This window comes from Dermacentor variabilis, chromosome 2 (assembly GCF_050947875.1).
Source record: "Dermacentor variabilis isolate Ectoservices chromosome 2, ASM5094787v1, whole genome shotgun sequence".
Classification (NCBI taxonomy): Eukaryota; Metazoa; Arthropoda; class Arachnida; order Ixodida; family Ixodidae; genus Dermacentor; species Dermacentor variabilis.
In genome coordinates this window covers 127,027,608-127,044,501 of record NC_134569.1, presented here as the reverse complement: position 1 = coordinate 127,044,501, position 16,894 = coordinate 127,027,608, and the positions used below count along the sequence as shown (strand labels likewise).

Sequence of the window (16,894 nt, the reverse complement as noted above, 5' to 3'; positions counted from 1 at the left end):
TGATAAATTGAGCATGTGGAAAGCAGCTACGAGTTTGTCAGATGTTAACCTTCAATATAAATGGAAGGCAGTGAAAGAGAGGGCTGTTGTAAGACAGATTAAAGCTCTAAAGGCTCTTGGCCATCATCTGCCCATCGTACAGGGACGTGCATACTTGAGCAACATACGGCAAGCCTCCCTGAACAGCTGTTTCCTGCAGCTGCCGGCAGGTGGCAAAACAAGTTGATGCCAGCGCTGTGTCGGCAGCAGCTTGGGTCGCCTTAAACAAATGCAACTTTGCTTTTTTTTTTTTCTTAGAAACCTGCCAATTAACTGTGCCAATTACTACATTAAATGATGGTATACTTCGGAGTATGACTTTTCTGTGAAATTTGAGCAAGACAAGTGTAGTGGCGAGCTCGACAATCTTTTTTAAGCATTTAAAGGGCCCCTCACCAGGCCGCATAGCGAATTCAGGTTATGTGATAGAAGTACCCTCTAAGGAGTGTTCTGCCGCAAGAATTTTTCAAATCAGCTCATTAATAGCAGAGATAGAAGCATTTCTAGTGCCGCGAACCCGTGGTTTCAGGAGGCAAGTGTCACCGCTAACATACACACGCTCTCCGCTTGCCCCGTCTAGCCTCCAGAAGTGAAATTCCTTCTCTGCTTTCTCTCATACTGGAGCCAGAGGATTGTGAGACGAATACATCACGGGCGCCGCTTTCTTTTTCTATCTCCTTCTCTCTTTCTTTCCCTATCGCGTTTTTGCTGGGTGGCATACTTCCCGTGATGGTCTCACATGCAAGCAGTTGCGTTTGTCTTGTTTCACGCAGTGGACGATTTTGCGTGCTCTACATGAAAACACCTGGTTAGAGGTATAAGTCAGTACCACAATCACGAGCACTGAAGCAGTCGCAAGAGCATGAAAGAGCATGATAGCAGCGCTGGAACACGGCAGAAAATGACATAGTAGTTTCGCTCTCAGTGCGCGCGACTGCACGACATGAGAACAAGCAAGCAAAATGGAAGTGCATCTCTCTTGCTATGATACGAAGTAAAACGAAGACACTCAGACATTCAACTTGTATGCTTATTATTTCTCTAACCGTTAATTCGTCAGTTGAAGCAACACATAAAACAAATACCATATTTACTCACATAATGATCACACTTTCTTGTAAAAAAAATTGACGCAAATTCAGGGGTGCGATCATTACGTGGGTTAAATTTTCTGCAAGAAGAACAACATTTTTTTTTCATCCCACATTTGCTGCGGGATGACAACAAGTCAACAAACAGGCAGCTGCTTGTTTGTTGGCGCGAACAAAAAATGTTGGCGCCAACAACATTCTTGTTTTGTTTTGTTGGGGACACCAAAATAAAAATGGCGGCCGGCAGAGCAAACCGAACGCACCGAACGCAGCTTTTTTTCTTCTCATGAGTACATTACATGCAGTGAAACAGTTTCTTCCATATTAGTAATGAATAATATGATTAATATTGGCAAGCTTGTGACAATAACATAGCCATGTCCACTTTGAGTGGACAGAAACAGAGATGGGCGCGCTTAGCTGCCAGTGACATAGAATCACATGACGGGCATGCTGCGAAAACTGTAGCATTTATCTTCAGTACTATCCTAATACGGTGCATTTCCGCTAAGAGTGGGCAAATAGCTGTATTACAAGCATCGGCTTATGAACAGGGTCCACTTCTAATGTATCAGTGTGGCTACTATCATTGCCGCTCGCAATTTGTTGCGTGCCCACGAGTGCAGACGAGAGGAATCGAAAGGCGCCTTTTTTGTTGTTGTTCACCACAACTATTATAGAGCCAAGGCAAGTTTGGTTGCAGCTTTTCTTTTTTCATGGAAGTGCGGAAAGTGATGAAAGGAATGAAATGGGGCATCTGCTTCAGAATCTGTTTGGTGCATGCAGACCACTTGGTATGTCTTGAAGAGTGGTTTGCGTAGCATTCAACAGCATTCGACAGATGGCAAGCGCAATCATCATTAGCTAGGCTTGGCGCACAACATATCGCTGCGGCAAGTTCAGGGTGCGGTCGTTACGTGAGTGGGATCATTATGCAAGTAAATATGGTAACTGGTGTTTCCTTAAATAATTCTTAATGTCACATGTCACTGTGAGTGACGTCCCAGCACTGCCTTGTATGTAGGCACACATGTGTGATTGACGTCGATTATCCAGCTGGAAGTTCAGCCCTGCGAGGGGAAGGGCAAATGGCATTTGGTTTGAAATTTAAGCTGTTTTAGCGGCGCAAAGAGATGTAATACTTTGCAGGCACGATCGTCAGCACACATTGTATGCTTGCTCTTTGGCGGCTCAAAATGGCCAGACCCTTTGAGGGGGCCCTTAAGTGGAATATGCACATCCCTGCGTACACCTCCTTTAAAAGCATGGCATCTCAGAGGTTTGTTGCTACCACCACCCTGCCACTACTGGCGTCAGGGGCACAGTATTATTCTAGCCTTCCTGTACTTTTTTTATCAGAGTGCAATGGCTGTCTACGCTGCAGACTATACCACCATTCACCTGCGTGGAATGTTGCAGTAGTACTCTATTTTTTTAAACGTGAAGGACATAGGCAGCATGAAAATGCAGAGAAGCCACTTTTTTTTATTTGCAAGTTGCTAAAGGTGTCATATACAGCGCATTGTTTGTCTTCTTTTCTTCTTTACCTCTCTGGAAGTAAATTTGCAACTGTAGAATTGTCATGATAAAATTTATTGTATTAAAGTGTGTTTTAACTGTGGTATTTGCAGCTGATGCTCTGATCATCTCAAATACAAGGGCAAATCAGAAAGTCGTTGCCCCTGTTTATTATTGGCTAAGATAAGGTGCATACAGGCAATTACAAATATTGCCACACCCTATATGGTCGCCGCGGGTATGTGCCAGGCGATGAGAACGCCGCTGAAGTAGCGCGCGAGTAGAAAAATAGAGACCACAACGACGTCGCGTTGACTGCTCTCATAAAGTGCTTTTACACATCCTCGACACCGGCTTTCCCGTCTCATACTAGGCTGTGACACTGGTGGAGGTGCTGGGTAGGATTGCCTCATGATCGGCACCCCTTCGCAGAGCCATACATTGAACGCGGACTCACCTGCGTTCGTCCAAACTCCTGTTCACTGCTACAGTCGCCGCCTGTTAGGCCTGACGCCCGAGTTCAACCCTTTGCAGGACCCTGCAAGAACGCGTCTACCGATTTCCGCCATGGCCACTGCAACTCCATCACAGGTGACGCTGCAGAACCCCAAGATCCCAGAAAGTTTCCATGATGACGCTTTTGAAGATGTCCAAGATTGGTTGGACCAATTTGAGCGTGTCGCCAGTTATAATGACTGGGGCTCCCAGCAAAAGTTGTCTAATGTCTATTTTGCGCTTCAAGACAGTGCGCGTACGTGGTTTGTGAACCGGGAGAGAAATTTGACCACGTGGGATGCCTTCCGCACCCAACTGCTAGACACATTCACTAGTAGCGACAGAAGAGACAACATGCAGTGCCTTCTGGAATCCTGTATTCAAAAACCAAACGAGAGCGTGGCCATGTTTGCAGAAGATATGGCCCGCCTTTTCCGCAGAGCAGACCCTGAGATGGCCGAAGAAAAGAAGTTGCACTATCTCTTGCGTGAAGTGAAGGAGGAACTGTTTGCCGGGCTCGTGAGGAACCCACTGATGACAGTGGCCGAATTTACCAAGGAGGCTACCGCTATAGAACGGGCGCTACAGCAACGGTACCACCAATATGACCGCAAGAGCTCGCCGGTGAATGCTTCAATTCTACCTGAGAGCTGCAGCACGTCTCTGCGTGAAGTAATCCGAGAGATTGTGCGAGAGGAGATCCAGCAGCTCGGGATCTCTCCCACGGCACCAGCAGTGGCTTCTGTCGCTGATATCGTTCGGGAGGAAGTTCGAGAGGCCTTTTCATCACCTGACTGGCAGGCGGTGCCATGACGATTAACCTACGCGGAAGCTGTCTGTCGTCCACCTCCCGCCACTTCGATGTTGCTGACACTGTCGACCACTATGACGCAGCCATCACCACCGCCCCCGACACCCTATTTTCGACAGTCACAGCTGACGCCAACTATGCCATATTGCTGCCAGTCGATCGCTGTCCCTCGTTTCTACGGCGAATCCCCTGCCGGTTACCCGCGTCGAAAGACCGATTTGTGGCGCACCGCTGACCGCCAGCCGCTATGCTTTCATTGCAGCGAAGCAGGACATGTTTACCGCGCGGCTGGGTATGCAAGATTTCCCAACTAATTACCCTGTGTCTGATGCTGCACGTAGCTGCGACGGAAATTCTACAAACTTTCGGCCAGAATGTTCAACGACGCCTCGATCACGTTCCCCTTTTCCAGCTCGTTACACCCCACCGACCCATCGCAATTTTTCTGATGCTTCTAGGGGCAGGTCCCCTAGCCCGTGCCGAAGAAACTAGACGCAGCGACCTCCGGGGGTGAGGTTGCAAACCGTATCCAAGAGCCTCCATCTCCGACGACCGACGACGACTCTACAACTCCGACGACTCCAACCACACCCCTGTAACCGACGCCGCCAGCGCCGCTCTCGTCGACACTGGTTCGCATTTTTCGATAAGTAAAAAGCTGGCCGATAGGCTGAGAAAAGTGGAGACGCCGTGGACCAGGCCCAACATTAGAACTGCCGGCGGCCAGTTGATGACGCCGATTGGAAAATGCACGGCCAGGATAGTAATCGCCGGTGCAACCTTTGTCGCCACCCTCGTCATTCTCATTGAGTGTTGTAAGGAACTTATATTGGGGATGGATTTCTTGAGCGGGTACAGTGCAGTGATTAATGTCCGTGACCTCGTCATCACATTTTCTACGAGCTCAGACGACGTCGAGCCCGCGGAACACCAGCGACCCCGCTTACGTATCGCCGACAACGACGTCACGCTTCCGCCGCGAAGCTGTTCCCTCGTACCTGTAATCTGCAACAACTTGAACACCGGGACTGGCGTCACTCAACACATCGACGCACTGGTACCAAGTCAAGGGGTTTCCATCGCCAGGTCCGTAATTAATGTACACGACGGACATGCTGAACTCCTGCTGACGAATTTTACCAGGGAACGTTGGCACATTGTTAAAGGCACGGCTGTTGCTTACTTTGACGAATTTACTTCAATACAAGACTGCCTCTCAGTGGAGCACGCGACGTCCACCGTGGTTATGCATGCCCCTGTGGTTGACATCAGTTCCACTTTATCGCCCGTGGAACACAAAAGCCTTCTTGAGCTCATCGATGAGTATAAGAGCTGCTTCTCATCCATGTCGCGAGTTAGCCAGACGCCGCTCACTAAGCACTGTATTGTCACCGAAGCCGACACCAGACCAATTCGGCAGAATCCTTATCGTGTAGCACGTAAAGAGCGCGAGGCAATGCAAACACAAGTGAAGACCATGCTTGAGGACGGAGTTATTCGGCGCTCTAAGAATCCTTGGGCATCGCCTGTCGTATTGGTGAAAAAGAAGGACGGCAGCCTGTGCTTCTGCGTCTACTATCGAAAACTCAACCAGATCACAAAGAAAGATGTTTATCCACTACCGCGTATCGATGATTCACTGGACAGGCTACGAAACGCACATTACTTTTCGTCGATGGGCTTCAAAAGTGGCTACTGGCAAATAGAAGTTGATGAGAGAGACCGTGAGAAGACCGCTTTTGTGACACCCGACGGACTTTATGAGTTTCAGGTGCTACCCTTCAGTTTGTGTTCTGCGCCGGCAACGTTTCAACGACTAATGGACACGGTACTCTCAGGCCTCAAATGGCAAACCTGTCTGGTGTACCTCGACGACGTGATTGTTTTCTCCGTCACGTTCGAGGAACACTTACAGAGACTAAAGACGGTCTTTGAAGCAACACGCTCAGCTGGTCTAACTTTGAAACCTGAAAAGTGCCATTTTGGTTTTGAAGAACTTCAATTTCTCGGTCACATTGTTAGTCGTGAAGGTGTTCGACCTGACCCTGATAAAATCTCTGCCGTCGGTAATTTCCTAATGCCATCAGATAAAAAGGCAGTGCAACGTTTTCTGGACCTTTGCGCCTACTGCCGACGGTTTATCGTGGAATTTTCGCATATCGCATGGCCATTGACACATCTTACCAGAGAAGATGTCCCCTTTGTGTGGGGTAAAGACCAGCAACGGGCTTTTGATGACCTACGGCAACGGCTGCAGACGCCTCCCGTGCTCGCACACTTTGATGAAGACGCCTCTACGATTCTTCATACTGACACTAGTAATGTCGGCCTTGGCGCAGTGCTTGTACAGCGGCAGGACGGTGCCGAAAGAGTGATTGCTTACGCCAGCAGGACGCTATCAAGAATGGAGGCTAACTACTCTACTACAGAAAAAGAATGTCTCGCACTGGTGTGGGCCGTCCTGAAATCTCGGCCATATTTGTATGGTCGGTGTCTCACCATTGTCAGTGATCATCATGCATTTTGCTGGCTGACTAATTTAAAGATCCAGCTGGTCGGCTTGCGCGCTAGAGCCTTCGGCTCCAAGAGTTCGACTTCACTGTTGTATACAAATCGGGGAAACGACACACCGACGCCGACTGCCTTTCTCGGTCTCATGTTGAGACTGCCGTGCACGATGATGATGACGCGGCTTTTCTAGGCGTGCTAGACACTGTGGCTGTTTTTTCACGCCAGCAACGCGAGGACACAGAACTTGTTCCTCTTTTCGATTACTTAGAGGGAAGAACAAGCAGCTTGCCGAGGTTATTCGCCAGAGGGCTGCCTTCATTCTGCTTATGCCACGACATTCTCTATAAAAATAACTTTTCACCTAGTGGCAGCAGCTACCTACTCGTCATTCCCGCATCTCTTCGCGACAAAGTCCTACATGCCTGTCACAACGAGCCGACCGCTGGTCACTTAGGCTACACTCGGACATTGGCAAGAATTAGGCTAAAGTACTATTGGCCGAGACTTGCGTCGATCGTGAAACGTTACATACAGACATGCATGGATTGCCAGCGCCGCAAAGCCCTACCCAGCAAGCCAGCTGGACTGCTGCATCCTGTTCAGATACCGCAAGCACCATTCGAGCAAATTGACATGGACCTTTTAGGTCCGTTTCCACTGTCTACAGCCGGAAATAGATGAATAATCGTCATCACAGATTACCTTACTCGATACGCCGAAACAGGTGCTATCCAACGTGGAACAGCAGCCGAAGCAGCGCGATTTTTCATCGAAGCCGTCATCCTAAGGCATGGCGCTCCCGCAATGGCCATAACAGACAGAGGAGCTGTGTTCACGGCTGCGCTTCTGGATACCGTTTTGCGACTAAGTGGTACCACTCACCGAAAGACCACGGCTTATCATCCCCAAACCATTGCGCTGACCGAACGTTTGAATAAGACTCTGGCAGACATGATGAATATGTACATCGACGTCGACCACAGGAACTGGGACGAGATTTTACCATATGTTACATTTGCGTATAACACAGCTCGCCAAGAGACAACACGCTTGGCACCTTTCAACCTCGTTTACGGCCGGGAAGTGACAACAATGTTGGACGCGATGCTGCCACACGAGTGCGGTGACGACGAGACTGGTGCCGAGGAATTTATGCAACGCGCAGATGAACCCAGGCAGCTTGCGCGTTTGCGAATCAAAGAACAACAGGAATACGGTGCCCAACAGTACAATCTTCGACACAGACCCGTCACATACAACTTCGGTGACCAGGTGTGGGTCTGGACTCCCATTCGTCGGCGGGGGCTGTCTGAGAAGCTCCTGCGAAGATACTTTGGCCCGTACACAGTTCTGCGCCGCATCAACGATGTGAATTATGAAGTTGCCCCCGATAGTCATAACTGCTCCAAACGCCGGTGGCATCTGCCCAAGGTTGTGCACGTGCTATGAAGCCATACTTTTCGTCATGACCTCAACTTTGCACCGTCTGTGCACAGCCTTCGGAGATTGGTGCATCGGGACGATGCCTTTTTTTTTCCAAAGGAGGGGCAAATGCCACATCCTATATGGTCGCCGCGGGTATGTGCCAGGTGATGAGAACGACGCTAAAGTAGGGCACGAGTAGAAAAACAGAGACAACAACGACATTGCGTTGACTGCTCTCATAAAGTGCTTTTACACGTCCTCGACACCAGCTTTCCCCGTCTCCTACTAGGCTGTGGCAATATATGTACTATTCTACAAGCCTTACACTATTTTTCTACATAGTCCCCACACCAGTTCAGACATTTTTCCATCACAGCACTAAATTTAAGATGCCCCTGTGGTAGAATTTGTCCGGCTGACTGTGGATCCACCGTCGGACTGCTGTCTTGGCTTCATCATTGCATGTGAATCGCTGTCCTGCCAGGAACTTCTTCAGCGGACCGAAAATGTGGAAATCACTAGGGGCGAGGTCCAGGCTGTATGGTGGGTGGTCCAGACTCTCCCAGTGAAATGACCAGAGCTTGTCGGCAGTTCTGATTGCCGCGCTTCATTGCTCGTACGGCGTGGATGTGTGAAGCACAACCGCCATCTTCAACAACTGACAGCAGCGCCGTGTCGCAGAGCTACTGGCAGATAAGACCAGGCCGGTCCAAGAAAGGTCCGTCGCTAGGAGTGGATATGTTGACTGAAGCATATACAGCTGTAATTTGGCTAAAATTGGGAGCGAAAACGTTCTGGTTCGCCTTCATAGATTATGAATTTTCAGTCATGAAAGTAAATCCCGAGCACCGACCATTTTGTATTGGTAGAAATAATGTATACAGTGCTCTTTTTTTTTCTGCAGAGTACATGACCAGTATTGGAGCGCAAAAATACATCTCATTTTATCTTCATGCTGAGGTAAGTCCTGCCTGCAACTCATACTTTCTCGCTTTTCATGCTGGCCGTTGCACAAATGAAACACATTCTGGTGGCCATTACTGCAAAGGCATCTTTTTTGTTTTCTTTTACAAGGGCTTCAAAGTGTCAGCGGAACAGCTACTAAGCCAAGCCCATACTGAAGACAGAAACACAAATCTTGAATCTCTAAGGGAAGCTGCAGCTAACATTTATGACACATACATCTCCGAAACAGTAAGAATGAATTTTGCTTCCTTTTTGTACATTAGCCAGTGCTTCTTGTACTTTTTAGCCCACCTGAAACATGAATGAGAGACAAAGTATGAAGTTTAGTGTATTAGTGCATGGGCTAAAACTTGTTGATGGCAGGTCAAGAGCGCAACAGCAAAATCCCCTTGCAGGGTACACGTATACATACATCATATAGATACAGTAGAATTTAGTTACATGAATCTCTCAGGATGGTGAAAAAGTTTGTAGAATCTGAAACTTGTATCATCTGGAAAGGTAAAATATCGGAAAGTTAAGGGGGGATGCTGCAATGAAATACAACAGTTCCTCAAACTTTCTAGTTTGCTATTTTTTTTTTTCCGCACTATCTTAAGTCTTCCTTATCTCGTAGCAAAATGTTTAGAAAAAATATCCAGCAGAACTTGAGAAGACTGCACTTTTTTAGAGTGTTGTCATCCAAATCGGGAGGAAAATTGGGTGCAGTTTTCCATCTACGTTGCACCGTAAGCACGAGAGATAGGAGATTCTTGTAGTTACAGTGCTGTATATCTCTATGCAAAAGTAAAAGCCAAAAAAGTGAGCACAAAAATGGACAACTAGTGTCACGGTTCGTTGCTGCAGTCCCGTGGCATACAGGGAACACTCCTCTTGTCTAGATGTTATCTGGAGATGAGTTCTGCTGCAAGTATTTTTCTCTCACACTGCTAGATGTTATGAACAGGGCCGATTCACTACTGAACTTAATGCAACTACAGTCGCCGACTGTTTATTCGGACCTCATGGGGACTGCGAAAATGTCCGAATAAACAGGTGTCCGAAAAAGCAGATTAAGGGGGAAAAAAATGAAATCCTTTATTTTCACGCACTTATTCGGGCTCGGCAGTAGGCTTGAAGAAATCGTGATTGCGCCGTTGCACGCTGTTCCGTCAATCAGATAAGCCTGAATCTCGTAGAGGGTCGTACGGTCACTATAGGCAGCTGAAAGCACAGTCACTGCTTCTACACGCTCCGCATGCGACGGCAGCATAGCACATGGTGCGTCATCTTCCGACTTGGAGTCATCGTCTGGCGGTGCAGCAGAAACCTGACGAATTATCTCGCCGTCGTCGAGTTCTGCGCATGTCAGTACAGCAGTGTCAGCACCTGTGAAACTGTCAAATGAGACGGTGTCCGGAATCGCAATGCAACCACTGCGCAAGTCTCGGCAGAACATTTTCCGCATCGGTAGGGAGCGCATCGGAAGGCAACAAATCCTAGGCCTCCCGGCACCCGCTTGCCTGCATTTCCCAGCGTAGTCTGCGCGGGCACTGTCGGTGCCATTAGACACTCGACGCGATGTTTCCGTGTGCCGCGTTGAATCACCGGAATCTCGACACAGCACACAAAGCAAACACCACCATGCCAACACCAGTCGCACAAACGAAAAACGTGGCCTACTCGCAGCGTTGTGCGCAAAAAAACAAATCAGCTGCTGGATTGCCTTAACATGGCTTACTAAGCTGAAACCGGAACTGCTGTAGAACCACTCTATTGAACCAGGCAGAAACGATGATGAGGAGCGGGGATTTGCAATAGCGCCACTTCGTGGGGCAGCAAGGAGGCTCCGTTCAAAACAAAAATGGCGTTCAGCAAGTCAAACCATGCACCGGTCAGAGTCGGTGTGAGGTGCTCTCGATCTAGTTGGCTCAAAGAGTGTCCGAAAAATCTGATGAGAGGTTGTAAGGTGTTTGAACTTTCAGCAGTAGTTATACATTATGGTCTATGAGGAGAATAGCGGTGCCGCGAAGCAGACCGAATAATCGAGCATGTCCGAATTTTTGGAGTCCGGAAAATCAGTCGGCGACTGTAATAAAAGGGGCACACTAAGACACACGTTTACATTGGTGTTACAACGAACATCTATAAAGGTGTTCTATTACCTTTTCACTGTCGTCTATGTGCAAACAGGTTTAGAAGTTTATGGAGTGCAGGTTCCACGAGAAAGTTGAATGTCAACACACATTTAGCTTAAAGCCTGAGACTGAGCAACACTGTGTTGGTTGTGTGCTCTAGTAAACTTGGCACATTTGATCCAAGTTGTATGCCCTCACTCCAGAAATATTCTGCTTTTTCTCAAATCCAGTGACCTTTAATCTTTCACCCTGCCTGTACATCTTTAGACATTAATTTCGTCTAGCAATTTTGGACTTGGTGTCATTTTACTGCTTCCATATGTCCCACTGAGGTTTGTTGAACTCTTTCTAGAAATTGCTGTCATCTAACTTATGCATTGTGTCTACATTCAGGCGACATCAAGGATCAATATTGATGAAGCGCTGGCTAAGAAGCTGCTCCGCAAGCTTCGAGTTGAGACGCCAGACGAGTTTTGGTTTGACGACATCCAGCAGAAGGTATGCATGGCACATCAATATGCAAAACAAGTACAATTGCAGCTTGTTTTCACAAGTTTGTGTAGGAACATTTGTTACATACACGCAGGCACCATAAGCAAAGACCTGCGTTTCGGTAGTGTTTTAAAACACAAACCTTCTATAATTGAAACATGGGGATATCACAAGCGACCAAATAGAGCATGTCACTAACATGCTAGGCATACCTTTTGTTATTCTTTGAGTTATTCATGTGGGTTCCTACAATGGCATATTAATTCACAAACCTATAATGTCATTCTGTCTGTTCGTTTTAGAAGATCTTCGTGATGTTCTGATAGTCAGCAAGTTACACTGCATTCTCATTTTTATTTGGATGTGGCATTCTTAGGCTTAGTTAATTTTTTATTGATAAAGGTGGACTCTATTGCATTCTAATGAAGTCAATGACTGAACTTAAAGTTCCAGAAGCTCAACACCCCAAACACAAAAGAATGTTTGACTTTTTTGAGGTGCCAAGTCATTGCTGCAATAGAGAGAAAATAGAAGTTTTACCTTCATTTTCTCTTCTAGTAATCAACCTCTTACCATAAAATTATCGAAAATAAGAGTTTTGAAAGCATACCTTATCAGTCTATCCAAATTTGGTGTTTCTCTTTCCTGCCCCTTAAAGTTTAAGTGCTTAAAAGGAACCACACCTACAGGTTTAGTACACATCCACAGGCTGTGCACTGATGAACTAGATCTTTTTTTTTTTTCTATAAGGTTGCAATTTTTTTTAATGCAGCATCTCCATCTATCATTACAGGTAGCTCAGATCATGCAGGAGGAGCAACATTTTCCAAGCTTCATGAAGTCCGAGGGCTACATCAAGTTGCTAGCTGAGCTCGACCTCCTGAAGGATTTCGGCTCCAAGTCGGACGAAGAAGGTAAAAAGCACTCATGGAACGATTCTTGCTGCAGAGGTGTAGCAGCAGCCCACAGTTTGTGTACTGTATGTTTGCACGTTTAAGCCGCAACAAAAATTCTAAAACTTGAACCGTAAAATCAAAGTGCATGTTATATGCGGATTTCTCCTGGAGGTGTAGCTTCACGGCAGTGAAGAGCACACTGCCAAAAAGCCAATCCTCCAGGCTTAATTCTCCGCCATTTAAAGCTTCATTACTTCCTAGGGAACCCCGCCCTCTGGAGACCCACCCCCACTGTCAAAGCTCCCTTCTGCCCGCTTTCATTTCACCCATTCTCCCCTTTTCAGGTGGCCATTTTGCATTTTGGCTGTGTTAGTAGGTAGCAAATGATGTATGTGGCATTGGCGAACTAGAACTGATTAGCTCAAGCAGGCTAAGCGACAATTTTTCACCTCCCTGTTTTAAAGTGGAAGCCAATAAATAATAATCATCATCGACTCACAATGATGTGCGCTCGACAGCAGTCTTCCACCGCACTGCGGAAGCTTCACATTATCCGCGTCGCCAAAAGGGTGAGAGGGAAACGCTGTTTGAAGATATGATGTGAACAAGTTGTGCATCCTCAAATAGAGACTGTTTTTAAAAGATCCGAGTGCTATAAGCAGTCAATACCACAAGTTATACCCCCTTTTTATCTCTCTCTCTCTTTATTCATGTTGTAATTGGGGGTGGGGGTTATTCGCAGGAAACTACTGTATGCAGCCAAAGTTCAGCACCCAGGGATAAATGCCTCTGGAGGCTTGGCTAAAAGATCTGAATGAGAGAATCGTTAAGCCTTTGCTGTTATGAGCATTTACCACTTTTCATTCGTTTCCTTCAGGAACTGTCACACATTTTGGAAGCCATACAAAAATAGTACTCGTACGAATGAATGCGTAGTAAGGGACTTATTTCAGAAAGTTTCCTTTATTCCCGATGCTGTTGTCCAGTTCACAGTCTCACCAGTCGTCATCACCCTGTACATGATCGCCACAGGAACCGTTCTCTCTAGGGTTCTCATTGTCACTTTCTTCTTCAAGAGACACTAAATAAAATCACTGAATCAGTTTGAACTGATAAAGTATTCTTTTAAAGCTTTATTTTCATTTATTTTGTGGTAAATTACCTGCTTCGTCTAGATAATAGGTTGAATATTGCATGGCAAAGTGAAGGTCAAAGTTCCATCTCTTGATTTTTGTGCTGAAATGCCAGTGTAGGTACGTCAGTGCAGTCACAAACTTTCTCATATGTGAGCCATTGTGGCTCAGTGAAAATTCTCATAATTTGCTAAGTTCAGTCTTTGCCTCTTTTAGAATGAACTTATAGCCCACCTTTAATGATAAAAAATTAACTGAGCTTGGGAAGACACTGTCGAGATCCATGACGTCACAATGAGTCGGTGCAGGAACTCAGTGCAGCGGCCCCACCAGTCTTTCATTTTTGCATCTTTGCTGGCTGGCCAAACCACCTCTCACAGTAAGAGGGGCTTTTTTGATATTGTACGGGAAGGTTAATTTCAGAGGTGGTTCGAATATCAACTTTTTCTAATGCGAATTGAGTATGAGTAGTAAGTACTGAATACCTAAAAGTCAAACGCAGACGCACATGTTTACCACAGGAATGTTCATTTCGGTACGATCAGGTACAACACCTGCACTGACTAGTGCAAAAAAAGACAGCAGACTGTCTGGGACGAAGGATCAGCTTAAACACAAGGTCACTAATTGTGATATAAAAGAAAATTGCACCAATAGCCTGTTAACAAATTTATAGAGTCCAGTTGCAAACATGCTTTCCATGAAAGAATGTCTAGCTTTTCAAAAATGAACTAGCTTTTCAAAAATGCTAAATAAACCGCTGCCGGAAAAAGATGAGAAGTTTTGGAATAAAGAAAGAAAACAAGAAAGCTCCTGAAGGACTTGTGTGCCCTAAACACATGTAGAAGGGCCCCACTCCAAGGGTAACATCACATGTTATAGCTTAAAAGATAAAACTGCTATGCATGACTAGACTGCCAAAAACAATAAATGGCACACTACATGCAAAAATCACAGGTTGTCATGTAGGCTTCCACTGCGAAACTGAAAATGAAGATTGCATTCTTGATTTTCTTTCTGCATTGCTTCAAAAGCTTTGTCACCACACTTTTGCTCACTTGTGATACTTTGCTTAACAGGTGAAGAACTAGACTTCAGCATTCGGTTTTCGGGAAATATTTGGTTCATTTCGAATGTTCGAAAATAGTAGTTCCTTTTCGAATACAGATAGTTAATGTGTAGTACATCTTCGAAACTAGCAGTGTTCGCCCATTTCTACCTAGTTAATTTACTACTACGACTCAACCTAATCTTCTCTTTAGTGTCCCTTCAAATGCTCTTGTCCAAGGATGTTTGCTAATCGAAGGCAAAATATATTCCTCCTTGGCAATAAAATTATCTTCAGGGTCTTATAAACATATGCATGTCGAGAAAACATCGATGGCACGAAGTGCCAAGATGATGGCAAAATCACATGCAAGTTAATTAAAGTGTGCTGCTGAAGAAAAGTGCTGCTCTCATACACAGGCACTGTGAAGTACAACTATTCATAGTTGAAGAGACTTCCAAAAAGGGCTGCAACAAACACGAAAGAAAAATGCCAGCACATGCAAGCAAGCATGAGATTTGAGGGCTTTTCAACGTCTGACTAGAACTGATAATTTCGTCTGTCTGGAAGGGCTAGATATGGTGACCGCAGCTACAAGAATTTTTTACTTTTGACAGTGAACTGGGTGTAATGGCATTACCTGTGCTAAATCTGTTTGCATGAGTACTTCAAGATGCGCCTCTCATTTTCCGTGGGTACACAATATTTTCAAGCAAATGAATCATGACTTGAAGCCAGCCGTCTAAGAATCTCTTGTAGATATGTGTGCATAGTTTGTGTGCCAGGGCATTGATCTCTGTGGTGTTAATTGCTGGCGCAGATTCCTTCAGTGGAGCCAAGTCCGCGGGGAGTGGGGTAAGTGGATTTTCATCACCTTTTATACCCGAGGAACATAGTGTGTTACCTTTGATTTATTACACACTGCATCTTGACCATGTCAGCAGTGCTTAATAATTAACACTTATCTAAGTGACCCAACAACAGTAGCGCAGTGGCTATGGCATTTCAGTAGTGAGCTCAAGGTTGCGGGATCGATTGTGGGTTCATGTACTTAAATTTATGTGCACATTAAAGAATCCCAGGTGTTCAAGATTAATCCAGAGTACTCCAGTACGGCGTACCTCGTAATCAGATAGTTGTTTTGACACGTATCGGATACAGTCAACTTCCATTAATGTGACCCGGACAGGATCGACGAAATTGATCAAATTATTCAGTGTGTTGAATTCAACAAGGCGCAGAAAAAAAACCCAACACGCACTACCAATTCATTTGGCAGCATTTGCTCGAGTCCAACGTGCCTCCAAATCCTACGCAAACCCATTTTCTGCATTTACAAAGTAGAAAACTATGTAGAAAGGTCATTAAAGCTCCTTAACAAAGTAGAGATCTAACGTGCACCTGATTGTTTGGCCAGCAAAATGGGCAAGGTTTGCATATGTATTACATAATGGTGGCCGGTTTCCCAAAGTCAGCTTCGGCTCACAGTTATAGTAAGTCAGCTTCGCCGCAGTGCACTTTTGTTATGCGGTAAAGTAACGAAGGTCACAAAGGTGGTTTTGGTTTCATATCCGATAGCAACATGCAGGCAATTTCTAGTCCAGTTTTCTTAAAAAAGAAATAAAAGTGCATGTTAGAATCATGTAAATACTGTACTCAGAAATTGTGTGCTACCATTATTGTTTTCGGTGCTCTTGTGCCTGCAGTATTGTCTCAGAAAAACTACCATTTTAAGAATGTGCTGGCTTTGTGCAATACTAATGATTGTATAATTTTTCTTGGTTCTCACCTCCAGTTGTCGTTTAGACACATCTGCTTTCTCATTATTTTTATGCAATGCTACTATCATTATTAATTTTGTCTACTTGAATGATTGTCGTGTATAGTTTATTCTTCTTTACAAAACCGATGTACCCACTCCTTCCATAGCTTCCGAAATGCAGCTGGCAGTATCTCATAAATAATAAACAAAATATCCTATCACAGGCCGAAGATAGGCATTTTCAATGGGAGATGACATGTATTCAACACATTCACTGTCACCTAAGCTTCGTCGAGAGAGACGCTGGCACTGAAGGGGGCACTATCGGGATCCTCCTTGGGGTCTGGCATGTGCATGCTGTCTGGTCAGAGTTTAGATTTACCAAAGGCCAATTTTTTTATTGACATAGCGAAAGTTTTGGCCCGTAGAAGTGCACAGGCTGGGACCTTCGGTTGGGATCAAACTAACGAAAACAAATTAGCGGAAGTCTACTCTATAACAATGAGCAGCCGCAATACCATGAGCATTTGTGTGTGTTACATGGTAAAATAAACTGTTTACTACAATGCTCTCATGCCACATTAGTGGTT

The 16,894-nt window shown here is 45.6% G+C and overlaps 1 protein-coding gene across 1 annotated transcript in view; it reads left to right on the top strand.

Annotated features, from left to right (window-relative positions):
- LOC142572680 (sorting nexin-13-like) overlaps positions 1-16,894 on the top strand; it is a 70,434-nt gene that overhangs the window by 23,312 nt on the left and 30,228 nt on the right. Inside the window, exons 13-17 of the mRNA XM_075681971.1 lie at positions 8,795-8,850; positions 8,965-9,084; positions 11,367-11,471; positions 12,259-12,379; positions 15,363-15,397. Coding sequence (XP_075538086.1) covers positions 8,795-8,850; positions 8,965-9,084; positions 11,367-11,471; positions 12,259-12,379; positions 15,363-15,397 — 437 coding nt within the window. The remainder of the gene's footprint in view (positions 1-8,794; positions 8,851-8,964; positions 9,085-11,366; positions 11,472-12,258; positions 12,380-15,362; positions 15,398-16,894) is intronic.